The sequence below is a fragment of the Hypanus sabinus genome, chromosome 31 (assembly GCF_030144855.1).
Source record: "Hypanus sabinus isolate sHypSab1 chromosome 31, sHypSab1.hap1, whole genome shotgun sequence".
In the NCBI taxonomy this organism is placed as follows: domain Eukaryota; kingdom Metazoa; phylum Chordata; class Chondrichthyes; order Myliobatiformes; family Dasyatidae; genus Hypanus; species Hypanus sabinus.
Genome location: NC_082736.1, coordinates 24,790,201 through 24,813,426, shown reverse-complemented (window position 1 = coordinate 24,813,426; position 23,226 = coordinate 24,790,201). Strand labels below are relative to the sequence as shown.

General features: G+C 45.7%; 1 protein-coding gene across 5 annotated transcripts in view; it reads right to left on the bottom strand.

The window, feature by feature from the left end:
* dnajc4 (DnaJ (Hsp40) homolog, subfamily C, member 4) overlaps positions 1-23,226 on the bottom strand; it is a 259,420-nt gene that overhangs the window by 21,341 nt on the left and 214,853 nt on the right. For all 5 annotated transcript variants that reach the window (XM_059955204.1, XM_059955203.1, XM_059955202.1 and 2 more), the window contains one exon: positions 17,972-18,058. In XM_059955204.1, the coding sequence (XP_059811187.1) occupies positions 17,972-18,058 (87 nt within the window). The remainder of the gene's footprint in view (positions 1-17,971; positions 18,059-23,226) is intronic.

The window sequence follows — 23,226 nt, the reverse complement described above, 5'->3', positions numbered from 1 at the left end:
TTGCAGCCCATTTTTCCAGCTGGTCCAGATCCCGCTGTGAGCTTTGATAGGCTTCCTCACTGTCCACTACGCCCCTAACCTTGGTGTCATCTGCAAATTTGCTGATCCAGTTCTCGCCACGTTATCATCCAGACCTGGATGACAAACAACAACGGGCCCAGCGCCGGTCTGCTCCTCACAGGCCCCCTGTCAGGGAGGCAACCATCTACAACCACTCCCTGTCTTCTTCTGCGAAGCCCACCTCTGATCCAATTTGCTGCCTCTCTTGGATGCCGAGCGACAGACCCTTCTTGACCAACTTCCCATGCGGGACCGTGTTAAAGGTCTTGCTAAAGGCCACGTAGATGACAGGCACTGCCTTGCCTTCGTCGATGTTCCTGGTAACTTCCTTGAAGAGCTCTGTAAGATTGGTTAGACGTAACTTACCATACACAAAGCCATGCTTACTATCTGTAAGCAGTCCCTGTCTATACAAATACTTATATTTTCCAGCCCCTTAGAATATCTTCCAATAAATTCCCCACTACTGATGTCAGGCTATGATTTCTTGGTTTATTCTCGGAGCCTTTCTGAAACAATAGAACATTAGCTAACCTCCAATCCTCCGGCACCTCACCTGTCTGCTAGGGCCCCTGCAACTTCTACACTAGCCTCCCACACACTCTGCAGGAACACAGTGTTGTTTAGCTTCAAAGCATTAAACTAATTTAAAGAAAAAGATGCAAGTCTAATTTTGGTTTTCACTTTAAGCGGGGCACGCACATATCACTTTATTATGTCGTATGCCATTTACTTTTAACCACGATAAAGTAAGTAAACAACAGGAGATGCATAATCAAACAATATATTTACAAGATTACTCTAATATTACAAATGTTAAATACATGTTAAATGTTAAAAATCAGAGCATTGAGTATAGGGGTTGGGATGTAATGTTAAAATTGTACAAGGCATCGGTGAGGCCAAATTTGGAGTATTGTGTATAGTTCTGGTCACCAAATTATAGGGAAGATGTCAACAAAATAGAAAGAGTACAGAGGAGATTTACTAGAATGTTACCTGGGTTTCAGCACCTAAGTTACAGGGAAAGGTTGAACAAGTTAGGTCTCTATTCATTGGAGCGTAGAAGGTTGAGGGGGGACTTGATATTTAAAATTATGAGGGGGACAGAGTTGACGTGGATAGGCTTTTTCCATTGAGAGTAGGGGAGATTCAAACAAGAAGAAATGAGTTGAGAGATAGGGGGCATAAAATTGAATAGGTTTGTGGACAGGAAAGAAATGGAGGGTTATGGGCTGAGTGCAGGCCAGTGGGACTAGGTGAGAGTAAGCATTTGGTACGGACTAGAAGGGCCGAGATGGCCTGTTTCCATGCTGTAATTGTTATATGGTACACAACACTCCTCTCTAATTAGCTACAAACTTTAACTCAATACGGAGTGCATTGCAAACTTTAAATCTGCATTGGTTTGATGAATGTGAGCCTCTGCCACAATGGTAACACAATTAGTTCGCCAAGGCAGACCTTGGTTTAGACGGTTGTTGAATTTTGCTCGCGCTTATTTTCAATCCTGACTGCAATTCAATTCTGTCTGTCTGCTGTTTCCATTAATGCAGCAAGATCAACGGCTCTTTTAAATGTAAGTTGTGCTTCAGTTAGGAGCTGTTTTTGAATGCTTTCTTGTAAGATTCCACAAACAAAACAATCTCTCAGTGCATCGTTAAGCCCATTACCAAACAAACATTGCTCAGACATTCTCTTCAATACAGCTAGGTATGCCAAAGTGGACTCACCCTCTTTTTGATTCTGCTTATGAAAACTAAAGCATTCTGCAATCAACAATGGTTTTGGTTCTAAATGTTCCTGCATTGTGTTCACGATATCAGTAAAGCTCATTGCAACTGATTTGGTTGGAGCAGTTAAGCTGCAAAGCAAACAGTATACCATTAAAGCCAATGCACTCAGCAAAATTGGTACTTGTTTCTCATTGGCTATTTCACTTGCTTCAAAGTACAGTTCAATTAGCTCGGCATATGTGAGCCAGTCATCTACTGAGCAATCAAAAGCATTTATCTCTATGACACAGCCAACAATTTCTGCTTTTTTTTATGATTGTTATTGACTGGTACTCACTGTTTATGAAATTGTGAATTCTTCTGATTTCTGCCTATTTTTTTTAAAACACAATTATGTCTTCCCTTCCAAAGAGTACGTGTTGCACTTCAACGGGTAGGTTGTCATCTTGTGTTTGTTTTAAAAATACCTCGTCGCCACTGTGGTGATTTGCAACTCAAAAACATTAAAGGACAAACTTAAGACTTGCATCTCTTGACCCTCTTGTTTTCCTTTGAATTAGTTTCATGTTTTGGAGTTACAAAACAAAACAATCATCAGGTCCCAGGGATTTCCCACCCTAAGTTGCCTCAGAACAGCAAACAACTCCAACTTTATAATCCATAGAGGGTCCAGTACCTCAATGCTGCTTTGCCTCACTTCTATGAACTCTGTATCCATCTCCCGAGTAAAGGCAGACACAAAAAATCCATTTAAGATCTCCCCGTCTCTTTCAGCTCCATGAATAGACTACCACTCTGATCTTCCAGAGGGGTAATTTTGTCCTTTGCTATCCTTCTGCTCGTAATACATCTGTAGAAGCCCTTAGGACTCTCCTTCAACTTGTCTGTTACAGCACCCTCATGTCTTCTTTCAGCCCTCTGGATTTTCTTCTTTAATATTCTCGTGCATTTTTATAGAACATAGAACATAGAATAGTACAGCACATTACAGGCCCTTCGGCCCACAATGTTGTGCCAACCCTCAAACCCTGCCTCCCATATAACCCCTCACCTTAAATTCCTCCATATACCTGTCTAGTAGTCTCTTAAACTTCACTAGTGTGTCTGCCTCCACCACTGACTCAGGCAGTGCATTCCACGCACCAACCACTCTCTGAGTGAAAAGCCTTCCTCTAATATCCCCCTTGAACTTCCCTCCCCTTACCTTAAAGCCATGTCCTCTTGACCTGAGCAGTGGTGCCCTGGGGAAGAGGCGCTGGCTGTCCATTCTGTCTATTCCTCTTAATATCTTGTACACCTCTATCATGTCTCTGCTCATCCTCCTTCCCTCCAAAGAATAAAGCCCTAGCTCCCTTAATCTCTGATTGTAATCCATACTCTCTAAACCAGGCAGCATCCTGGTAAATCTCCTCTGTACCCTTTCCAATGCTTCCACATCCTTCCTATAGTGAGGCGACCAGAACTGGACACAGTACTTCAAGTGTGGCCTAACCAGAGTTTTACAGATCTGCATCATTACATCGCATCTCTTAAACTCTATCCCTCGACTTGTGAAGGTTAACACTCCATAAGCTTTCTTAACTACCCTATCTAACTGTGAGGAAACTTTCAGGGATCTGTGGACATGTACCCCCAGATCCTTCTGCTCCTCCACACTACCAAGTATCCTGCCATCTGTCTTGGAGTTACAACACCAGCAACTCCTCAATACTTTATACTCCTCAAGTACCTCATTTGTTCCTCTTTGCTTATACCTGCTCTGCATCTCCTTCTTTTTCTTAACCATGGACTCAATATCTCTCAAAAAACCAGGGTTCCCTAAACCTGTTTTCCTTGCTTTTTATTCTGACGGGAACATACAAACTTCGCACTGTCAAGATTTCACTTTTGAAGGCCTCCCACTTACCAAGTACACCTTTGCCAGGAAACAACTTGTCCTGATCCACACTTTCCAGGTCTTTTCTGATCCCATCAAGACTGGCCTTTCTCCAACTTAGAATCTCGAGCCAAGGACCAGACCTATCTTTCACTAGAATGACCTTGAAACTAACGGCATTATGATCACTGGATGCAAAGCATTCCCCTACACAAACCTCTGTAAACCCTGTCTCGTTTCCTAAAAGCAGATCTAGTGTCACCCTCTCTCTAGTTGGGACTTCTATGTACTGATTGAGGAAACTTTCCTGAACACATTTGACAAACTGTCCCATCTAGTCCTTTTACAGTATGGGAGTCCCAGTCAATAAGTGGGAAGTTAAAGTCACCCACTAACACAACCTCAGGTTTCTTGTAACAAATTTGCTCCTCTAAGTCCTGCAGACTGATGAGTGTTCTATAAAACAATCCCATTAACTTGGCCATACATTTCTTATTCCTCAGTTCTACCCATAAAGCTTCACTCGATGAGCTCCCCGGCCTGTCCTGACCGAGCACTCTTATGGGCACTTTCTTATTGGTCTGCTCCTGGGTCAAAGTCCAACCTTCAAAGTAACCAGCACATATATGTCACCATATATTACCCTGAGATTCCCCTTCTTGCAGGCATTCAGAGTTCGTACAACAAAAGAGCCAATGAAAACTGCTGATTCCTAAATGGACATTGATCCCATGAACACTACCTTGTTTTTCTACTATATATTATTTCTGTTCTTGTATGACTTTTTAATCTATTCAATATACATATACTGTATATTTTTACTTTTTTCTTCTATATTATGCATTGCATTGAACTGCTGTTGCTGCGAAGTTAACAAATTTCATGACGCATTCTGGTGATAATAAACCTGATTCTGATAAATAACCAATGTGCAAAAGAAGACAAACTGTGCAAGTTAAAAGAAAAATAATACTGAGAACAAAAGTTGCAGAGTCCTTGAAAATGAGTGTGGGTGAAGTTGTCCACGTTGGCTCAGGAGCCTGACAGTTGAAGGGTGATAATTGTTCCTGAACTTGCTGGTGTGGGGCCAAAGGCTCCTGTACCTTCTTCCCGATGGCAGCAGCAAGAGGCGAGTGTGGCGATTCACAGGCCCAGACAGGGAGCCATTGGGGGAGGGTGGGGTGATCTGTCCATCTCAATCACCTGCCCCTCTCCCTGTGTCTCAGTGACCCTGCAGAGGCAGCATACAATGGCTTGCTTAGGACCTAGTGCAACTACTGTGAATGCACGATTGCCCCGGACATTGAGAATAATGTCTTAATTTAACCTTTGTTTTGCATTGATATTCTAATGAAGTTATTTGTAAAAAGACAAGAAGGGGCCTGGACACAGAAACAAAACTCTCTAGGAGCAGGGGCGAGGAAGGGGTAGGCACAGAGTCCGCAGTGTCTGGTCACACACTCCCAGGGCGTGGGGTTAGACACAGAGTGAAGCTTCTCTCTGCAAACACTCCCAGGGTTGGACTGCCAGTCTGTTTAGACGTCTGGCCATGAGGGAGGTAACTTTTAATGGGGGAGACATCCCCCTTTACATAGGGGTTTTCAGCAGGAGGATAACTGTATACAGTGCCAATAAAAAAGTATTCAAACCCCCCCGCCCCCGGAAGTTTTAATGTTTTACAACACTGAATCACAGTGGATCTAATTTGGCTTTTTCAACACTGATCAACAGAAAAAGACATGATACACCAACTCCACCAGGAAATACCAGGAAGCTGGGGAATTTTATAATTAACAGCGCCTATAAAAAGTATTCACCCCCCCTTGGAAGTTCTCATGTTCTATTGTTTTACAATTAAACAGTGGGTTTAATTTGGTTGCAGCCTCTATTGGAGTCTGTCGGGGCTTCCCCTCACGTTTAGAACCATAGAACCATAGAACATTACAGAACAGAAACAGGCCTTTTGGCCCTTCTTGGCTGTGCCATACCATTTTTCTGCCTAGTCCCACTGACCTGCACCTGACCTATATCCCTCCATACACCTCATCCATGTACCTGTCCAAGTTTTTCTAAAATGTTAAAAGTGAGCCCACATTTACCACTTCATCTGGCAGCTCATTCCACACTCCCACCACTCTCTGTGTGAAGAAGCCTCCCCTCAATGTTCCCTTTAAACTTTTCCCCCTTCACCCTTAACCCATGTCCTCTGGCTTTTTTCTCCCCTGGCCTCAGTGGAAAAAGTCTGCTTGCATTCACTCTATCTATACCCACCATAATTTTATATACCTCTATCAAGTCTCCCCTCATTCTTCTATACTCCAGGGAATAAAGTCCTAACCTATTCAACCTTTCTCTGTAACTCAGTTTCTCAAGTCCCGGCAACATCCTTGTAAACCTTCTCTGCAGTCTTTCAACCTTATTAATATCCTTCCTGTAATTCGGTGACCAAAACTGCACACAATACTCCAATTTCCGCCTCACCAATGCCTTGTAAAACCTCATCATAACATTCCAACTATTATAGGCTGCATGTCAGCCCTATGCTCCTTATAATGTTTGGGGCATCTCCTTGTCGGTTTGCTGAAGGGTCTGGCCAAGGTGGTTATACATGGGTCCAGGTGGCAGGCTGTCGAGGGCACCCCACTTCTGGAGTTACTTTTGTGCCTTTGTGCCTCTGGAGGAGGAATGCTTCTTGTCCCTAATAAAGTGGCCACTGAGTGTATGTTTGCGGCCTTCTGCTTCTACAGCCCACCCACTTCAAGGCCTGACGAAGGGTCTCGGCCCGAAACATCGACTGCTCATTTCAACGGATGCTGCCTGACCTGCTGAGTTCCTCCAGCTTGTTTGTACATATTCACTTCAAGGCCTGACGTGTGGTGCGTTCAGAGATGCTCCTTTGCACACTGCTTTTGTAACGTTGAGGTTATTTGAGTCGCTGTCGCCTTCCTGTCAGCTTGAACCAGTCTGGCCGTTCTTCTCTGACCTTTCTCAGTAACAAGGCATTTTCTCCCAGAAAATTGCTGCTGCCTGGATGATATTTTGTTTTTTGCACCATTCTCTATAGACTCCTGAGGCTGTTGTGAGTGCTTTTCGACGGAGGTGTCTGGGTTGTAATTTGAAGCTATTACCTATCACTTGTGTGAATCATGGAATATTGACAAATTGCAATACTGTAACGCTGTAACACTGCGTAATTGGGGCGCCACAGCAGTGTAGCAGTTAGCCGAGCGTTATTACAGTGCAGGGCGTCAGAGTTACGAGTTCAATCCTGGCATCTTCTGGAAGGAGTGTCCATACTTCCTCCCCGTGGAACCTTTGAGTCTTCACTGGGTTCTCCAGTTTTCAAAGACCAACCGGATAGGCTAATTGATCATTGATTGTCCCGTGATTAGGTTCGGGTTAATCGGGTTTGTCGTGGGTTGAGTGAAAATGGAACGATTTCACTACTTCAACAAATTAGGAACTCCAAAGAAATTGAAGGTATCGACAATCATGTTGAATGCTACAATGAAAATGAAGATTTGGAGGAGGATGCAATCATCAATAGCATTGTTTGAAGGCTGCCCATTTTATAAACTAGGTGTTCATTTACAGTCAATCAAAAGAACGTGGCAGCATACAGGTACAGGATGAATTCCTCCATATTTAACAATTAGGAATTAATACATAGTTTTATAGAACTGTAGTAGCATTGGTGGAGATTCTAATTTGTTCTGTATTTCATGTAAACACATAATTTGTTACTCAGTTAAATTACTGTTTGTCTTTTTTATACTTCTTTAACTTTCCATGAAACTGATTCCAATCGGCTGATGGGGGGGGGTGGGGGGCGCAGCCTCTTAACAAGGACAAAATGTACTGATCGCAATGTGTCCCAATTAATTGGAATCCACAATATCTATGGATACATATATATCTAAGTTAATTTAGTATATATATAAAAGACCATAAGACATAGGAGCAGAATTAGATCGTTCAGCCCATCGAATCTGCTCCAGCATGGCTGATCCCGGATCCCACCCAATCCCATACACCTGCCTTCTCACCACGTCCTTTGGTGTCCTGGCCGATCAGGGGATGACCAACTTCCACCTTAAATACACCCACGGACTTGGCCTCCACCGCAGTCTGTGGCAGAGCATTCCACAGATTCACTACTCTCTGGCTAAAAAAAATTCCACCTTACCTCTGTTCTAAAGGGTCATATGTGTAAGTATATCCGATTGTAATCTGCAGTGTATTTTATTTATTGCATTGTACTGCAGACATATAAAAGACAGAAAAATTGCTGTCTGTGTGGGAGGAAAGAGAGTAAGTAGGTTGAAAGCTCAGTACAACTCCGTGGGATGAAGGACCTGCGCTGTATCAGTCCATAATAAAGCTGATTCCGATACACTGTCCCATCGAGATAGACCTGGGCTGCAGCTCATAAAAAGAGTGGTGCGGGAAAAAAAATGTGTATCAGTGGTGCGGAGGGTGAGTCATTCAACAGATCTTGCTGGGACAGATAACGAGCAGGACTGGGCTTGTCTCAGGCGGCGGCATTTTTGTAGATTTTTAACTACAACAATGAGATACCCAAGAGCAGTGAGCTGTGCGGAACAGGTGCCTGATCTGTGCGAGCGAGGTCCATGGTTCAGATGATCACAATGAGCGTTTAATGCACTCTCTGGCTGAAGCTATTCCTGCAACTAGAAAGGGACTTGGGTCCCTGTGGTGCCTTTATGACCTGGAGATTTGAGCTGGTGGAGCTCCTCGCCAAACCCCCTCCCCACCCCACCACAACACTCAGCTTAGAGGAGACCTCAATCAAATGAGATGCCAGCAGGATGGGGAAAAGCTTCTTCTGCCCGTCTGTGAGACATCTGAACTCCCGCCCAGGCCTCATCACTTTTGAAGCACCAGTACTGTTATACTGTTTAAAACACAGAAACATAGAAATCTACAGCACATTATAGGCTCTTTGATTCACAATGTAGTCACTTTTGAAATTCCCTATCGCAAACCATGGAACCATAGAACACTATGGCACAGTACAGGCCCTTCAGCCCTCCATGTTGTGCCGACCCATATAATCCTTAAAAAAAGTACTAAAGGTACACTACCCCATAACCCTCCATTTTACTTTCATCTATGTGCCTGTCCAAGAGGCTCTTAAATACCCCTAATGTTTTAGCCTCCACCACCATCCCTGGCAAGTCATTCCAGGTACTCACAACCCTCCGTGTAAAAAACTTACCCCTGATGTCTCCCTTAAACTTCCCCCTCTTAATTTTGTACCTATGCACTCTGATGTTTGCTATTGGTGCCCTGGGAAACAGGTACTGACTATCCACCCTATCTATGCCCCTCATAATCTTGTAGACCTCTATCAAGTCCCCTCTCATTCTTCTACGCTCCAAAGAGAAAAGTCCCAGCTCTGCTAACCTTGCTTCATATGACTTGTTCTCCAAACCAGGCAACATCCTGGTAAATCTCCTCTGCACCCTCTCCATAGTTTCCACATCCTTCCTATAATGAGGTGACCAGAATTGAACACAATACTCTAAGCGGAGTCTCACCAGAGATTTGTAGAGTTGCAACATGACCTCTCTACTCTTGAACTCAATCCCTCTGTTAATGAAGCCTAGCATCCCATAGGCCTTCTTAACTACCCTATCAACCTGTGCAGTGACCTTGAGGGATGTATGGATTTGAACCCCCTTTGTTGATCCACACTCTTAGGTAACTGACCATTAATCCTGTACTCAGTCTTCTGGTTTGTCCTTCCAAAATGCATCACCTCACACTTGTCCGGATTGAACTCCATCTGCCATTTTTCTGCCCAAACTCTGCAGCCTGTCTATATCCTCTTGTAACCTTCGACAACCTACAGCTCCATCCACAAATCCTCCAATCTTCATGTCAACCCCTCTATTTTTCTGTTTACTTGTGTAGTAAATGCACCTTGTGCTAAATGTCAACCTTCTGTCACTTCTGTGGTGAGGAAGAGCTTTGAGAGGTTGGATGTGTCCAGAATTAACTCCTGTCTCAGCAAGGACCTGGGCCCACTGCAATTTGTCTATCGCCACAAAAGGTCTACGGTGGACGTGATCTCACTGGCTCTCTTGGATCACCTGGGCAATACGAACGCTTACATCATGATGCTGCGTATTGGCCTACAGTTCTGATTGAAATGATCCAAAACCTTGTCCTTTGTACCTCCCTCGGCAATTGGATCATCCTAATTCCTCACAGGAATACCACAGTCTGGGCTCCACCTCACTGACAGTCAACACTGGCGCACCTTAAGGGGTGTGTGCTTAGCCCACCGCTCTACTCTCTCTGCACTCATGACAGTGTGGCTAGGGACAGCTCAACTACCATTTGTAAATTTGCAGATGACAACTATTGTTGGCAGAATTTCTGATGGTGACGAGAGGGCGTACACGAGTGAGGTAAACCAGCTGGCTGAGTGGTGTCGCAGCAACAGCCTTGCACCCAGCGCCAGTAAGACCGAAGAGCGGATTGTGGACTTCAGAAGGGGTAAGACGAGGGAGCACACTCCAGTCCTCACAGAGGGATCAGAAGTGGAGAGAGTGAGGAATTTCCAGTTCCTAGGTGTCAAATCTCCGAGGACCCCACATATCGATGTAGCTTCAAGGAAGGCACGACAGTGACTCCATTTCATTAGGAGTTTGGGGAGATTTGATACATCACCAGACACTCGCAAATTTCAAATTTCTACAGATGTACCGTGGAGAGCATTTGAACTGGCTGCATCACCGGCTGAAATGGGGGATTGAGCGACTGCACAGGATCAGAATAAGCTGCAGAGAGTTGTAAACCCAGTCAGCTCCATCATGGGCACCGGCCTCCGTAGTATCCAAGAAACCTTCAGAAAAGCAACATCCATCATTAAGAACGCCCAACACCCAGGTCATGCCTTGTTCTCATTGCTACCATCAGGGAGGAGGTACAGAAGCCTGAAGGCACACACTCAGCGATTCAGGAACAGCTTCTTCCCCTCTGCCATCAGGGAGGGGGTACAGGAGCCTGAAGACACACACTCAGCGATTCAGGAACAGCTTCCTCCCCTCTGCCATCAGGGAGGAGGTACAGGAGCCTGAAGACACACACTCAGCGATTCAGGAACAGCTTCCTCCCCTCTGCCATCAGGGAGGAGGTACAGGAGCCTGAAGACACACACTCAACGATTCAGGAACAGCTTCTTCCCCTTTGCCGTCTGATTTTTGAACGGACATTGAACCGTTCAACACAACCCCACTACTTTTTTATTTCTGATCTTTACTTATTTAACTATTTTATATATACACACTGTAATTCACAGTATTTCCTCTATTATTATATAATGCACTCTACTGCTGCCACAAAGTTAACAAATTTCACGACACATGCCGGTGATATTAAACCACATTCTGACTCTGAACCCTGAGACATGAAGCACCGATTCCTATCCCCGTCATGATAAGTAAACATTTGACACTTGTTTTTAAGTACACGGATGGGGACAGGAAAAGTACTCGGGGCAAAGTCTGAAGACTCACAAAACAGCTGTAAACAGTATTTAGTAAATTCTTGTCACGGGGATATCTCATATACAGAGCACTGCAATCTACATAAACATATACAGAGACTGTTACTCATGGGTTCTTGGCTGCTCTATGCTGTCAGTGTGGATTCCTCCACTCGCTGAATATGGAAAGAGTAGCATTAAAATTGTTTAATGTTATTTCCTGTACTCAAGTGTGTAGTGTTAGTTAGTCTCCGTTAGTCTCGATAGACCATGGATTTGTGCCTTGGAAAGTTTTTTTGGTAAGGTTTTTTTTAAAATGGAAAACCGGCAGTTGCCCAAGCTGCAAGTCTCCCCTCTCCATGCCACCAATGTTGTCCAAGGGAAGGGCATTAACACCCATACAGCTTGGCATCGGTGTCGTCGCAGAGCAATGTGTGGTTAAATGCCTTACTCAAGGACACACACGCAGCCTCAGCCAAAGCTCGAACTAGCGACCTTCAGATCACTGGACAAATGCCTTAACCACTTGGCCACACGCCAACACACACAAGTGTAAAGGAGAATGAAATAAAACAGAGTAATTGCAAAGAATCATGACAGCTTCTCTACTTCCTCAGGAGTTTGCAGAGATTTGCATGAGATCAAAAACTTTGATGAACTTCTACAGAGGTGTAGTGGAAAGCGTATTGACCAGCCTGGTACGGATACACCAATCCTACAAAAGGTAGTGGATTCGGTCCAGTAAATCACGGGTAAAGCCCTCCCAACCATTCAGCACGCTCACATGAAACACTGTTGTAGGAAAGCAGCATCCATCATCAGAGACCCCCACCACCCAGGCCGTGCTCCCTTCTCGCTGCTGCCATCAGGTAGAAAGTACAGGAGCCTCAGGACTCACACCACCAGGTTCAGGAACAGCTACTACCCCTCAACCATCAGGTAGAAGGTACAGGAGCCTCAGGACTCGCACCACCAGGTTCAGGAACAGTTACCACCCCTCAACCATCAGGTAGAAGGTACAGGAGCCTCAGGACTCCCACCACCAAGTTCAGGAACAGTTAATACCCCTCAAACATCCGGCTCCTGAACAAATGGGGGATAACTACATTTGCCCCATCATTGAGATGTCCCCAAAATCAATTATCTCCCTTTAAGGACTCTTTATCTCATGTTCATGTTATTTATTGCTATTTATTTATATTTATTTATTGCATTTGCACAGTTTGTTGATCTTTCACTGATCCTGTTTACAGTTACTATTCTACGGATTTGCTGAGCATGCCCGTAGGGAAACGAATCTCAGGGTTCTTTGTGGTGACATATATGTACTCTGATAATGAAATTTACTTTGAAATTTATGAAGAACACAACAATAAAAAAGCACAATAAATATAAGTACATAAGATAGTTTCATATTCATAAAAGGCCACACTGGGAGCACCGGACGCAGTATAGCACACCAGCAGACTCACAGGTGAAGTGTCGCCTCACCTGGAAGGACTGTCTGGGGCCCTGAATGGTGGTGAGGGAGGAAGTGTAAGGGCAGGTGTAGCACTTGTTCCGCTTGTGAGGATAAGTGCCAGGAGGGAGATCGGTGGGAAAGGATGGGGGGGGATGAGTGGACAAGGGAGCGATCCCTGCGGAAAGCATAAAGAGGGGGAGGGAAAGATGTGCTTGTGGCGGAAGTTACGGAGAATTAAACGTTGGACCCGGAGGCTGGTGGGGTGGTAGGTGAGGTCAAGGGGAACCCTATCCCAAGTGGGGTGGCAGGTGGATGAGGTGAGGGCAGATGTGCAGGAAATGGGAGAGATGCATTTGAGAGCAGAGTTGATAGTGGAGGAAGGGAAGCCCCTTTGTTTAAAAGGGTTTGGTCTTTTATATATCGGTGAGACCTGATGCAGACTGGGAGGCCGTTTCGCTGAACACCTACGCTCGGTCCGCCATAGGAAGCAGGATCTCCCAGTGGCTACACACCTTAATTGCACATCCCATTCCCATTCTGATGTGTCCATGGCCTCTTCTACTGTCCACACTCAGGTTGGAGGAACAAAACCTTATATTCCGTCTGGGTAGCCTCCAACCTGATGGCATGAACATTGACTTCTCTAACTTCCGTTAATGCCCCTCCTCCCCTTCTTACCCCATCCCTGATTTATTTATTTCCCCCTTTTTTTCTCTCTCTACCCATCACTCTTTGCCTGTTCTCCATCTCCCCCTGGTGCTCCCCTTCCCCGTTCTTTCTCCCTAGGCCTCCCGTCCCATGATCCTTTCCCTTCTCCAGCTCTGTATCCCTTTTGCCAATCACCTTTCTGGCTCTTGGGTTCACCCCCCACCCCCCGGTCTTCTCCTTTCATTTCGGATTTCCCCCTCCCCCTCCTACTTTGAAATCTCTTACTATTTTCTACAGTCAGTCCTGATGAAGGGTCTCAGCCCAAAACGTCGACTGTGCTTCTCCCTATAGATGCTGCCTGGCCTGCTGTGTTCCACCAGCATGTTGTGTGTGTTGCTTGAATTTCCAGCATCTGCAGATTTCCTCGTGTTTGCTTTTTAAATCCAGTGACAGAGGTCAATGGCCAATGGCCAGACTGGTTCAAACTGACAGGAATCATTATCATTATCCAAGGGGACCTAGCCTCAAGATTCGGGGGAGTAGATTTAGGCTGGAGTTTAGGAAGAACTGCTTTTCCCAGAGAGTGGTGGATCTGTGGAATTCTCTCCCAATGAAGCAGTGGAGGCTGCCTCAGTAAATATATTTAAGACAAGGTTGGATAGATTTTTGCCTAGAAGGGGAATTGAGGGTGATGGGGAAAAGGCAGGTAGGTGGAGATGAGTCCGTGGCCAGATCAGCCATGATCTTATTGAATGGCGGAGCAGGCTCGACGGGCAAGATGGCCGACTCCTGCTCCAATTTCTTAAGTAACTCAAATAACCACACATTACAACAGTGATGTGCTGAACAGCATCTCTGAACGCACAACATATCAAAGCTTGAAGTAGAGGGGCTACAGCAGCAGAATACCACGAAGATGCATCAATGGTACAGGATGTGCATAGTAAAGTGGCTGCTGAGTACATGTTCAACTTGTGTTTCACTAACTAAATGGTAACATGATCTGTAGCTTTTAAGGTCAAATTCTGGCAACAATCCCCAAAATATTTTACCTATTTCATTTCACATTGCGCACAATAACAGGCCTTTCTGATTCAGCGAGCCCACGCCGCCTAATTATACCCAAGTGACCAATTAACCTGCGCTGTCCGAGGAAGTGCTGGGGGCAGCCCGCAAAGGTCGCCATGGTTCCAACGCCAGATCGCCACTCACTGACCGGTACGTCTTTGGAATGTGGGAGGAAACCACAGCCCCCAGAGAAATCCTTCCCAGTCACGGGGAGAACATAACTCCTTATATTCAGTGGTGGAATCTGGAATTGTGGTCAGGGTTGGATAATAAGGCCATAAAATTATTATCTAAAGTATAGTTTGGCTACGATTTATCTAAATGGAATTGCAAGTTCAAGGGAGTGAAAACCCCTCGTCCTGGTAACATCTTTATCTCGTGATTAAGTTCCTTCACCTGAGACACTCTACCCTGCTCAAAGCAATTTCGCCGTGTTTTAACTCAAAAGATCCTGTGCTGTGCTCTCCTCCATTGACAAAAAGACCGGAGTTTGAGGCCTGGTGTTCAGGATCCCCTTGGCGACGTGTCCAGAGTTTGCAGCCTATTGTTTGGTGGTCGACGGGCCCCGAGCTTGATTCTGAGGATCAAGGTCCAAAGGTCGAATAAGAAGCCTGGTCATCGCGGTCCAGGGACCAGAGCCTGAGTCTGCAAATCTGCTGGGAAAGTCAGGGGCCCAATGCCTGAGAATCCGCTGGAGCTGAAGATGGCCCGTCCTGGAGTTGGGGGACGGTGTTTGTGCACGGCTGGGAGGGAGGAAGGGGAATTGTTCTTTCTCGCTTGTTGTGTGGTCTGTCTTGTTCTGCCAAGCATTGTGGGGATGCCATGTTGGAGATGGAAACTGTGGTTACACTTGCCAGCTGCCGGAGCCTCAGATGAGTTGGCTGGTAACGCAAGTGACACATTTCACTGAACACTTCGATGAACAGGTGATAAGTCGATTTGAATCTTATCTCGAATCTTGAAATTCGGGCGCAGGGGATGAAAGGGGGCAGAATACGTAGGAGTACAGAGCTGGTGGAACAGAGGGCTGATGGGAGGATAGTATTTGTAGAACCATAGCTTATAACAGAAACGGGGAGGAACAAACAGTTTTGACTAAGCCAAAGATGATTCATGCTCCAAGACGACCACAGCCTTCTTGTGGTTTGGAGGATTGCGTGCCTCAATGACCCGGACAGCTCCACTGACAGGAATCAGGGCTTTATGCTTTGGCTCTTGGTAGGGTCACCCATGCCAGACAGGTCAAAGGTTGGAGGACCGACTAAGGGTGGTCCACCGGTCCTCCAGGTTCGGGGGGGGGGGGGGGGGGAGTTCGGCTCAGGGATAACAACCCTGACTGGTAAATGAAAACTGTCACGGAAACAGCAATGAAGGAACCTCCTACCTAAGAGTCTCTTAAAAGACCCTGTTGTATCCACCTCCACTACCATCACCAGCAGTGCATTCCACGCACCCACCACTCTGTGTGTGAAAAACTTACCCTGACATCCCCTCGGTATCTGTTTCCAAGCACCTTAAAACTGTGCCCCCTCGTGTTATCCATTTCAGCCCTGGGAAAAAGCCTCTGACACGATCAATGTCTCTCGTCATCTTGTACACCTCTATCAGGTCACCTCTCATCCTCTGTCGCTCCAAGGAGAAAAGGCCGAGGTCACTCAACCTATTCTCATGAGGCATGATCCCCAATCCAGGCAACATCCTTGTAAATCTCCTCTGCAATTTCTCTCTATAGTAGCCACATCCTTCCTGTACTGAGGTGACCAGAACTGAGCACAGTACTCCCAAGTGGGGTCTGACCAAGGTCTTATATAGCTGTAACAGTACCTTTCAGCTCTTGAACTCAATCCCACAGTTGATGAAGGCCAACACACCGTACGCCTTCTTAACCACAGAGTCAACCTGCGCAGCAGCTTTGAGTGTCCTATGGACTCGGACCCCAAGATCCCTCTGATCCTCCACACTGCCAAGAGTCCTACCACTAACATATTCTGTCATCATATTTGACCTACCAAAATGAACCACCTCATGCTTATCTGGGTTGAACTCCATCTGCCATTTCTCAGCCCATCGACATCCTATCGACATCCCGCTGTAACCTCCGACACCCCTCCACACTATCCACAACACCTCCAACCTTTGTGTCATCAGCAAACTTACTAACCCATCCTTCTACTTCTTCATCCAGGTTATTTAACATAATCACAGAATGTGACGGTATTCCTGAGACTCCGCCCGGGACTTGTGCGACTGACAGTAGGTGAAAACCGAGAGGAAGCGACTGACATGATGAACGCTGCCAGAGATGGAGGACCTTCATTGCTGACCGAAATGCCAGCTGGGTAACAGGCGATAGGTAACATCACTGCCATACTGAACACATCAGTGGGGTGAAAACTTCTCCTCTGAGCACAGAGGCAGGGATCGCCACTTTTATTTCTCCACCGAACAGCGCTCAGCCCAAGGTGTGACAGAGTTGGGAAGGATGGGGGCACAAGGCTGCCGAGCCAAGATGAGGTGACCGCTCAGCCTGAGCGCGGCGACACGCTGGTAGACCAGACCTTCTGTTCTTAAGCAGCGTCACAGCTCTTAATTAATCCATTGTCCAAACTGGAGCCCACTTCCCCAAAGTTAGACACTGGAACATTGTTGCTGGAACATTAAATAAGGCTGACATTTGAAAGCATTCATGAAATCTGGAGCTCAGAGAATCTTGAATGGGGAGTGCTCCAGATTGTTGGAATTTTGGAACACAGGCTTTGACTCAGATTGAAAGTCATGTGGGCAAAAGAAGTCACAGCTATTAACATTCCCTGGACACTGTGTTCATCGGAAGGACGGAACGCACCAGATCTGTATCTTCATTCAAAACGTCGTTATAATCACTAAGTCAGAAGTTCAAAGCTGCCAAGAATGCTTTATGAGCTCAGTCGGTCACACAATCATTCACACAATTCTTCCACGCGCTTGCATTCTCAGGCTCCCCTTTGCTCCACTCCACTTCAGGGCTCACGCTTCAAATATTGGTCAGTTGTCAGCATCTGTCCGTGCGGTTCTGTACAGTGGAGGCTTCTGGCAACACTTCACAATAGAGATTTCGCCAGCAGCCTTTCCCAATGAGACTTCCCAAAAGCTCTTCCTAACAGAGACGTCCCAAAACCCTTCTCAATAAAGACTCCTCAAAAACTTTCACAATAGAGACTCCTTAAAAATCCTTTCCAATAAACTCCTTAAAAACCTTCTCAATAGAGCATCCTCTTCCCAATAGAGACTCCCCAAAACCCAATAGAGACTCCCCAAAACCTCATCCCAATAGAGACTCCTCAAAACCTCATCCCAATAGAGGCTCTCCCAAAAAAACCCTTCCCAACAGAGATTCATCAAAACCTTTCCCAAGAACCCTTCCCAACAGAGACCTCCAACAGCCCTACTCAATACTCTCCCAAGATCCTTTCCCAATAGAGACTCCCCAAAAACCCTTCCCAATAGAGACATCCCTTCCCAACCTTGTCCGAGGAGCTTCCCCCTAATCGCTGCCTCCCATGGAATCAGTCCTGTCACATTTACCGGGACTCCAGGATACTTGCTCATAATAGGTGAAAGGTTACCTTGCTCTCTCCTTGGACTCGTTATAAATCTCTCTGATAACTTGGTCCTTGTGGTCCATGAAGTTACTGTGAACCTCTTCAAGCTTCCTGCAAGGCAAAAAGTTTGATTTATAGCAAGCTTTTTAAATTTCCCTCATAAACTTGAAGGACTAGATTTTCTTTCATTTCGTTCCAGCGGATCTCACCAGGGCCTGCACGTAAGTGCTACTGCAAAGAAGGCTCAACAGCGCCCCTATCTTCTAAAAAGTTTTCTCAGTTTTAGCAAGCCTTCTAAAACTTTTGACAAACTTCTTCAGTGAAGTGACTGGTTGCATTAGGGCCCGATATGGAAAATAAACATTGCCCAAGAACAGAAAAGCCTACAAAAAAGTAATTGGTACAGCCCAGTTCATCACAGGGGAAGCCCTCCCCACCACTGAGCACATCTACAAGGAGCGTTGCCACAAGAAAGCAGCGTCCATTGTCAAAGACTCCCACTATCCAGGCTGTACCCTCTTCTCACTCCTGCCATCAGGAAGGAGGAACAGGAGCCTCAAGTCCCACGCCTCCAGGATCAGGAACAGTTATTGCCCTAAAACCATCAGGCCCCTGAACCAGTGTTGATAACTTCACTCACCTCAACACTGAACCGATTCTGCAGCTTATAGACTCACTTTCAAGGACTGTACAACTGGCGTTCTCAATATTATTGTTTTTTCCGCTCAAACTGGTACAGGACTACTCTAGTGGTGGATAGTAATGCGGCTTTTTGCAGATTTACATAAATATTGTTGTGTAGGGCTAGTTGTTTAACACTATTGTGTAGTGACTTTGGAATGATACCAGTTGTAGATGTTACTATCGGCACAATGCAATCCCTGTTTCTGTTCCAAATGTATTATTATTATCTGTGGGGTTTTTTCGTAAATGCATAATTTGCCATCTTCTGCACATTGGTTGTTTCTCTGTCCCTGTGTGCAGTTTTTCATTTATTCCGTTGTGTTCTTTCCTCTGTACTGTTTATGCCCACAAGAAACTGAACCTTAGGGTCGCATATGGTGACAAACACGTACTTTGACAATAAATTTACTTGGAAATTTGAACTTCTTTTGCAAGCTTGAAGGACTAGATTTGGGCTTGAAGCCATTCAGAAGGGCGTGACCACAAATGCTTTAGAGATAATCCTGCTGTCGGAGTAGCTGCCGAAAACGATAAAATCTGGCAGCGGCCTCAGAGGCACATCCAACGGGAGGCAGAAACCGTCCCGAAAAATACAGCCTGACCTTCAGGTTAAGGGCTTGAGCAGCAATTCCAGTACGCACAGTTTCACACCCAAACAGCACTGAACATTTGGAACTCGCCCCCGTTAAAAAAGGCTGACAAGGCCAAGGGGTTGGCATGGTTAACGCTAACGATCACCAATTTTTTTTCTTCTTTTCCGCGAAGTTTTAGATTTGGCCGGAAGGATCTTTCCTTTTTTTTTAACTGCATCCTCAAAATGGACTGCCCAGTCTCCTTTTTTTTTGTTTTAGGTTAGTTTAGCGGGGTTTTTTTCTCAATAATAGAAATTTTGAGTCTCTTTTTTTCTATGAACTGTTAAGAAGAGATGTGGTCCTTTTTTTCCTTTAGATCAGCTTAATACTACATATCATTTTGACAGTGTATATTCCTTTCTTTGTTTGTACTATTATTGAAATATGTATTTGAGATAACCTCACCCCTGATTTGTATTTATCCTTTTTATTTTAAATCAGATTGAAAAGAGAGAAGAAGAACGATCACCAATTGGGGGTTCAATTCCCACCACTGTCTATAAGGAGTCTGTACCCACCCACCCACCCGTTATTATTTCTGATTTTGCACTATGCTGGATGTTGGCGCAAGCGACACATTTTGCCGCACGCTTCAGATCTGCGCTCCGCTGTAGGTGGCACGGTAGCCTAGCGGTTAGCGCAATGCTCTTACAGCGGGACGTCCCGGATCCAATTTTTGCCGCAGTCTGTAAGAAGCTTGCACGTTCTCCCTGTGACCGCCCGGGCTTCCTCCAGCTGTTCTGGTTGCAGAACCAGAATCACTGGTGTGTGATGTGAAATTTGTTAACTTCGTGATAGCAGTACAATGCAATACATGATAAATATAGAAAAGAAGTGAATTGCAGTAAGTACATGAATGTATATTAATTATCACCACATGACCAAGGCCCCAGACTGTGACGCTTTGCGCTCATTCCTTGAATCCTGTGGGTACTATCGGAGGTTCGTGAAGGACTACTCTGAAGTGAGTCACCCTTTGAATCAGCTTCTGTGCGGTTACTCTCCTTGGGGAAGAAAGGGGAGGATGGTAAAGATTATCTTAGCCCTTCAGAGCCTTCTGGATGAGAAATGTGAGGAGGCCTTTCAACTGCTGAAGCAGCTGCTGACGAGAGCACCAGTGCTGGCTTCAGCAGACCCCCGGTTGCCGTAAAAAAGTCAGAAATAATAAAAAAACTGAGGTCCCGTTCTTGGGTTCAACGTCCATTCAGAAATCGGATGGCAGAGGGGAAGAAGCTGTTCCTGAATCGCTGAGTGTGTGTCTTCAGGCTCCTGTACCTCCTCCCTGATGGCAGAGGGGAAGAAGATGTTCCTGAATCGTTGAGTGTGTGTCTTCAGGCTCCTGTACCTCCTCCCTGATGGCAGAGGGGAAGAAGCTGTTCCTGAATCGCTGAGTGTGTGCCTTCAGGCTCCTGTACCTCCTCCCTGATGGCAGAGGGGAAGAAGATGTTCCTGAATCGTTGAGTGTGTGTCTTCAGGCTCCTGTACCTCCTCCCTGGCTAACAGCGAAGAGAGGGCATGTCCTGGGTGATGGGGTTCTTAATGATGGACACTGCCTTTCTGAGGGCCCACTCCTCCTACATTTCAAAACCAAAGTAAAGATGTAGTGTTGAGCCTTTGTAAAGTACTAGTGAGGCCTCACTTTGAGAATTGTGAGTAGCTTTGGGCTCCTTATCTTAGAAAGGAAGTGCTGGAACTGGAGAGGGTTCACAAAAATGATTCCGGTATTGAACGGCTTGTCATATGAAGAGCATTTGATGGCTCTGGCCCGCTATTCGCTAGAATTCAAAAGCATGAGGGGTGACCTCATTAAAACCTATTGAATGGTGAAAGGCCTTGATTGAGAGGATGTGGAGAGGGGGTTTCCTATGGTGGGAGAGTCTAGGACCAGAGGACACAGCCCCAGAACAGAAAGGTGTCCTTTTAGAATGGAGATGAGGAAGAGTTTCTTTAGCCAGGGAGTGGTGAATCTGTGGAATTCTTTACCACAGGCAGCTGTGGAGGCCAAGTCTTTATGTATATTTCAGGTACAGGTTGATGGATTCTTGAGTGGTCAGGGCATGGAGGGATACGGGGAGAAGGGCAGGAGATTGCAGCTGAGAGGAAAGTTGAATCAGTCATGATGAAATGGCAGAGCAAAGTCGACGGGCCAGATGGCCTAATTCTGCTCCCATATCCCATTAAGTCCCACGCTGCTGATCCCTGTCTCTTTGACGTGGAGATTAAGGGGTTCAGTTCAATCAATTCTGCAGCTTCCCTGAGGAAAGGTACCAGAAGTTCCTTCAGGACAGAAAAGCCAACAAAAAAGGGGCGGATACAGCCCAGTTCATCACGCGAAAAGCCCTTCCCGCCACTGAACGCATCAACACTGCCACAAGAAAGCAGCATCTGTCACAAGATCAGAAGATATAAGACCAGACTAATCCTGTATACCTCTATCAAATCTCCTTTGAATTAACCTGTTCAATCTTTCCTCCAGACCCAGCAACATCCTTGTAAATTTTCTCTGTCCTCTTTCAACCTTGTTTACATCTTTCCTGTCAAATCTGACCAACCCCTCTCTCGTGCCTCTGCAATTCCCTTTACTCAGCTGTGATTCTGATACATCTGGCTTTAGCTTCTCCTTCTCAAATTTCATGGTGAATTCAATCACTTGCCCCTAAGCGTTCATCAGAGACCAAGAAAGACCTCCACCAGCCAGGCCTCCTTGCAACGACAATTGGGTTCAGAATCAGAATCAGGTTTATTATCGTCGGTATGTGTCGTGAAATTTGTTAACTTAGCAGCAGCAGTTAAATGCAATACATAATCTATAATAATAATAAATTAATAAATTACAGTCTATGTATATTGAATAGATTAAAAATTGTGCAAAAAGAGAAATACTGTGTATTAAAAAAAAGTGAGGTAGTGTTCAAAGGTTCAATGTCCATTTAGGAATCAGATGGCAGAGGGGAAGAAGCTGTTGCTGAATCATTGAGTGTGTGCCTTCAGGCTCCTGTACCCCCTCCCTGATGGCAGAGGGGAAGAAGCTGTTCCTGAATCGCTGAGTGTGTGCCTTCAGGCTCCTGTACCCCCTCCCTGATGGCAGAGGGGAAGAAGCTGTTCCTGAATCGCTGAGTGTGTGTCTTCAGGCTCCTGTACCTCCTCCCTAACGGCAGAGGGGAAGGAGCTGTTCCTGAATCGTTGAGTGTGTGTCTTCAGGCTCCTGTACCTCCTCTCTGATGGCAGAGGGGAAGAAGCTGTTCCTGAATCGCTGAGTGTGTGTCTTCAGGCTCCTGTACCTCCTCCCTGATGGTAGCAATGAGAAAAAACAGTGAGGCAGTGAAGAAAGCTAATAGCATGCTGGCTTTTATAACAAGAGGAATTGAGTATAGGAGTAAAGAGGTCCTTCTGCAGCTGGTGAGACCACACCTGGAGTATTGTGTGCAGTTTTGGTCTCCAAATTTGAGGAAGGACATTCTTGTTATTGAGGGAGTGCAGTGTAGGTTCACAAGGTTAATTCCCAGAATGGCGGGACTGTCATACGTTGAAAGATTGAAGCGACTGGGCTTGTATACACTGGAATTTAGAAGGATGAGAGGGGATCTGATTGAAACATATAAGATTATTAAGGGATTGGACACACTGGAGGCAGGAAGCATGTTCCCGCTGATGGGTGAGCCCAGAACTAGAGGCCACAGTTTAAGAATAAGGGGTAGGCCATTTAGAACAGAGATGCGGAAAAACTTTTTCACCCAGAGAGTGGTGGATCTATGGAATGCTCTGCCTCAGAAGGCAGTGGAGGCCAAGTCTTTGGATGCTTCCAAGAGAGAGTTAGATAGAGCTGTTATAGATATAGGGAGAGGGTAGGAACGGGGTACTGATTGCGTATGATCAGCCATGATCACAATGAATGGCGATGCTTGCTAGAAGGGCCAAATGGCCTACTCCTGCACCTACTGTCTATTGTCTATAAAAGGGCAG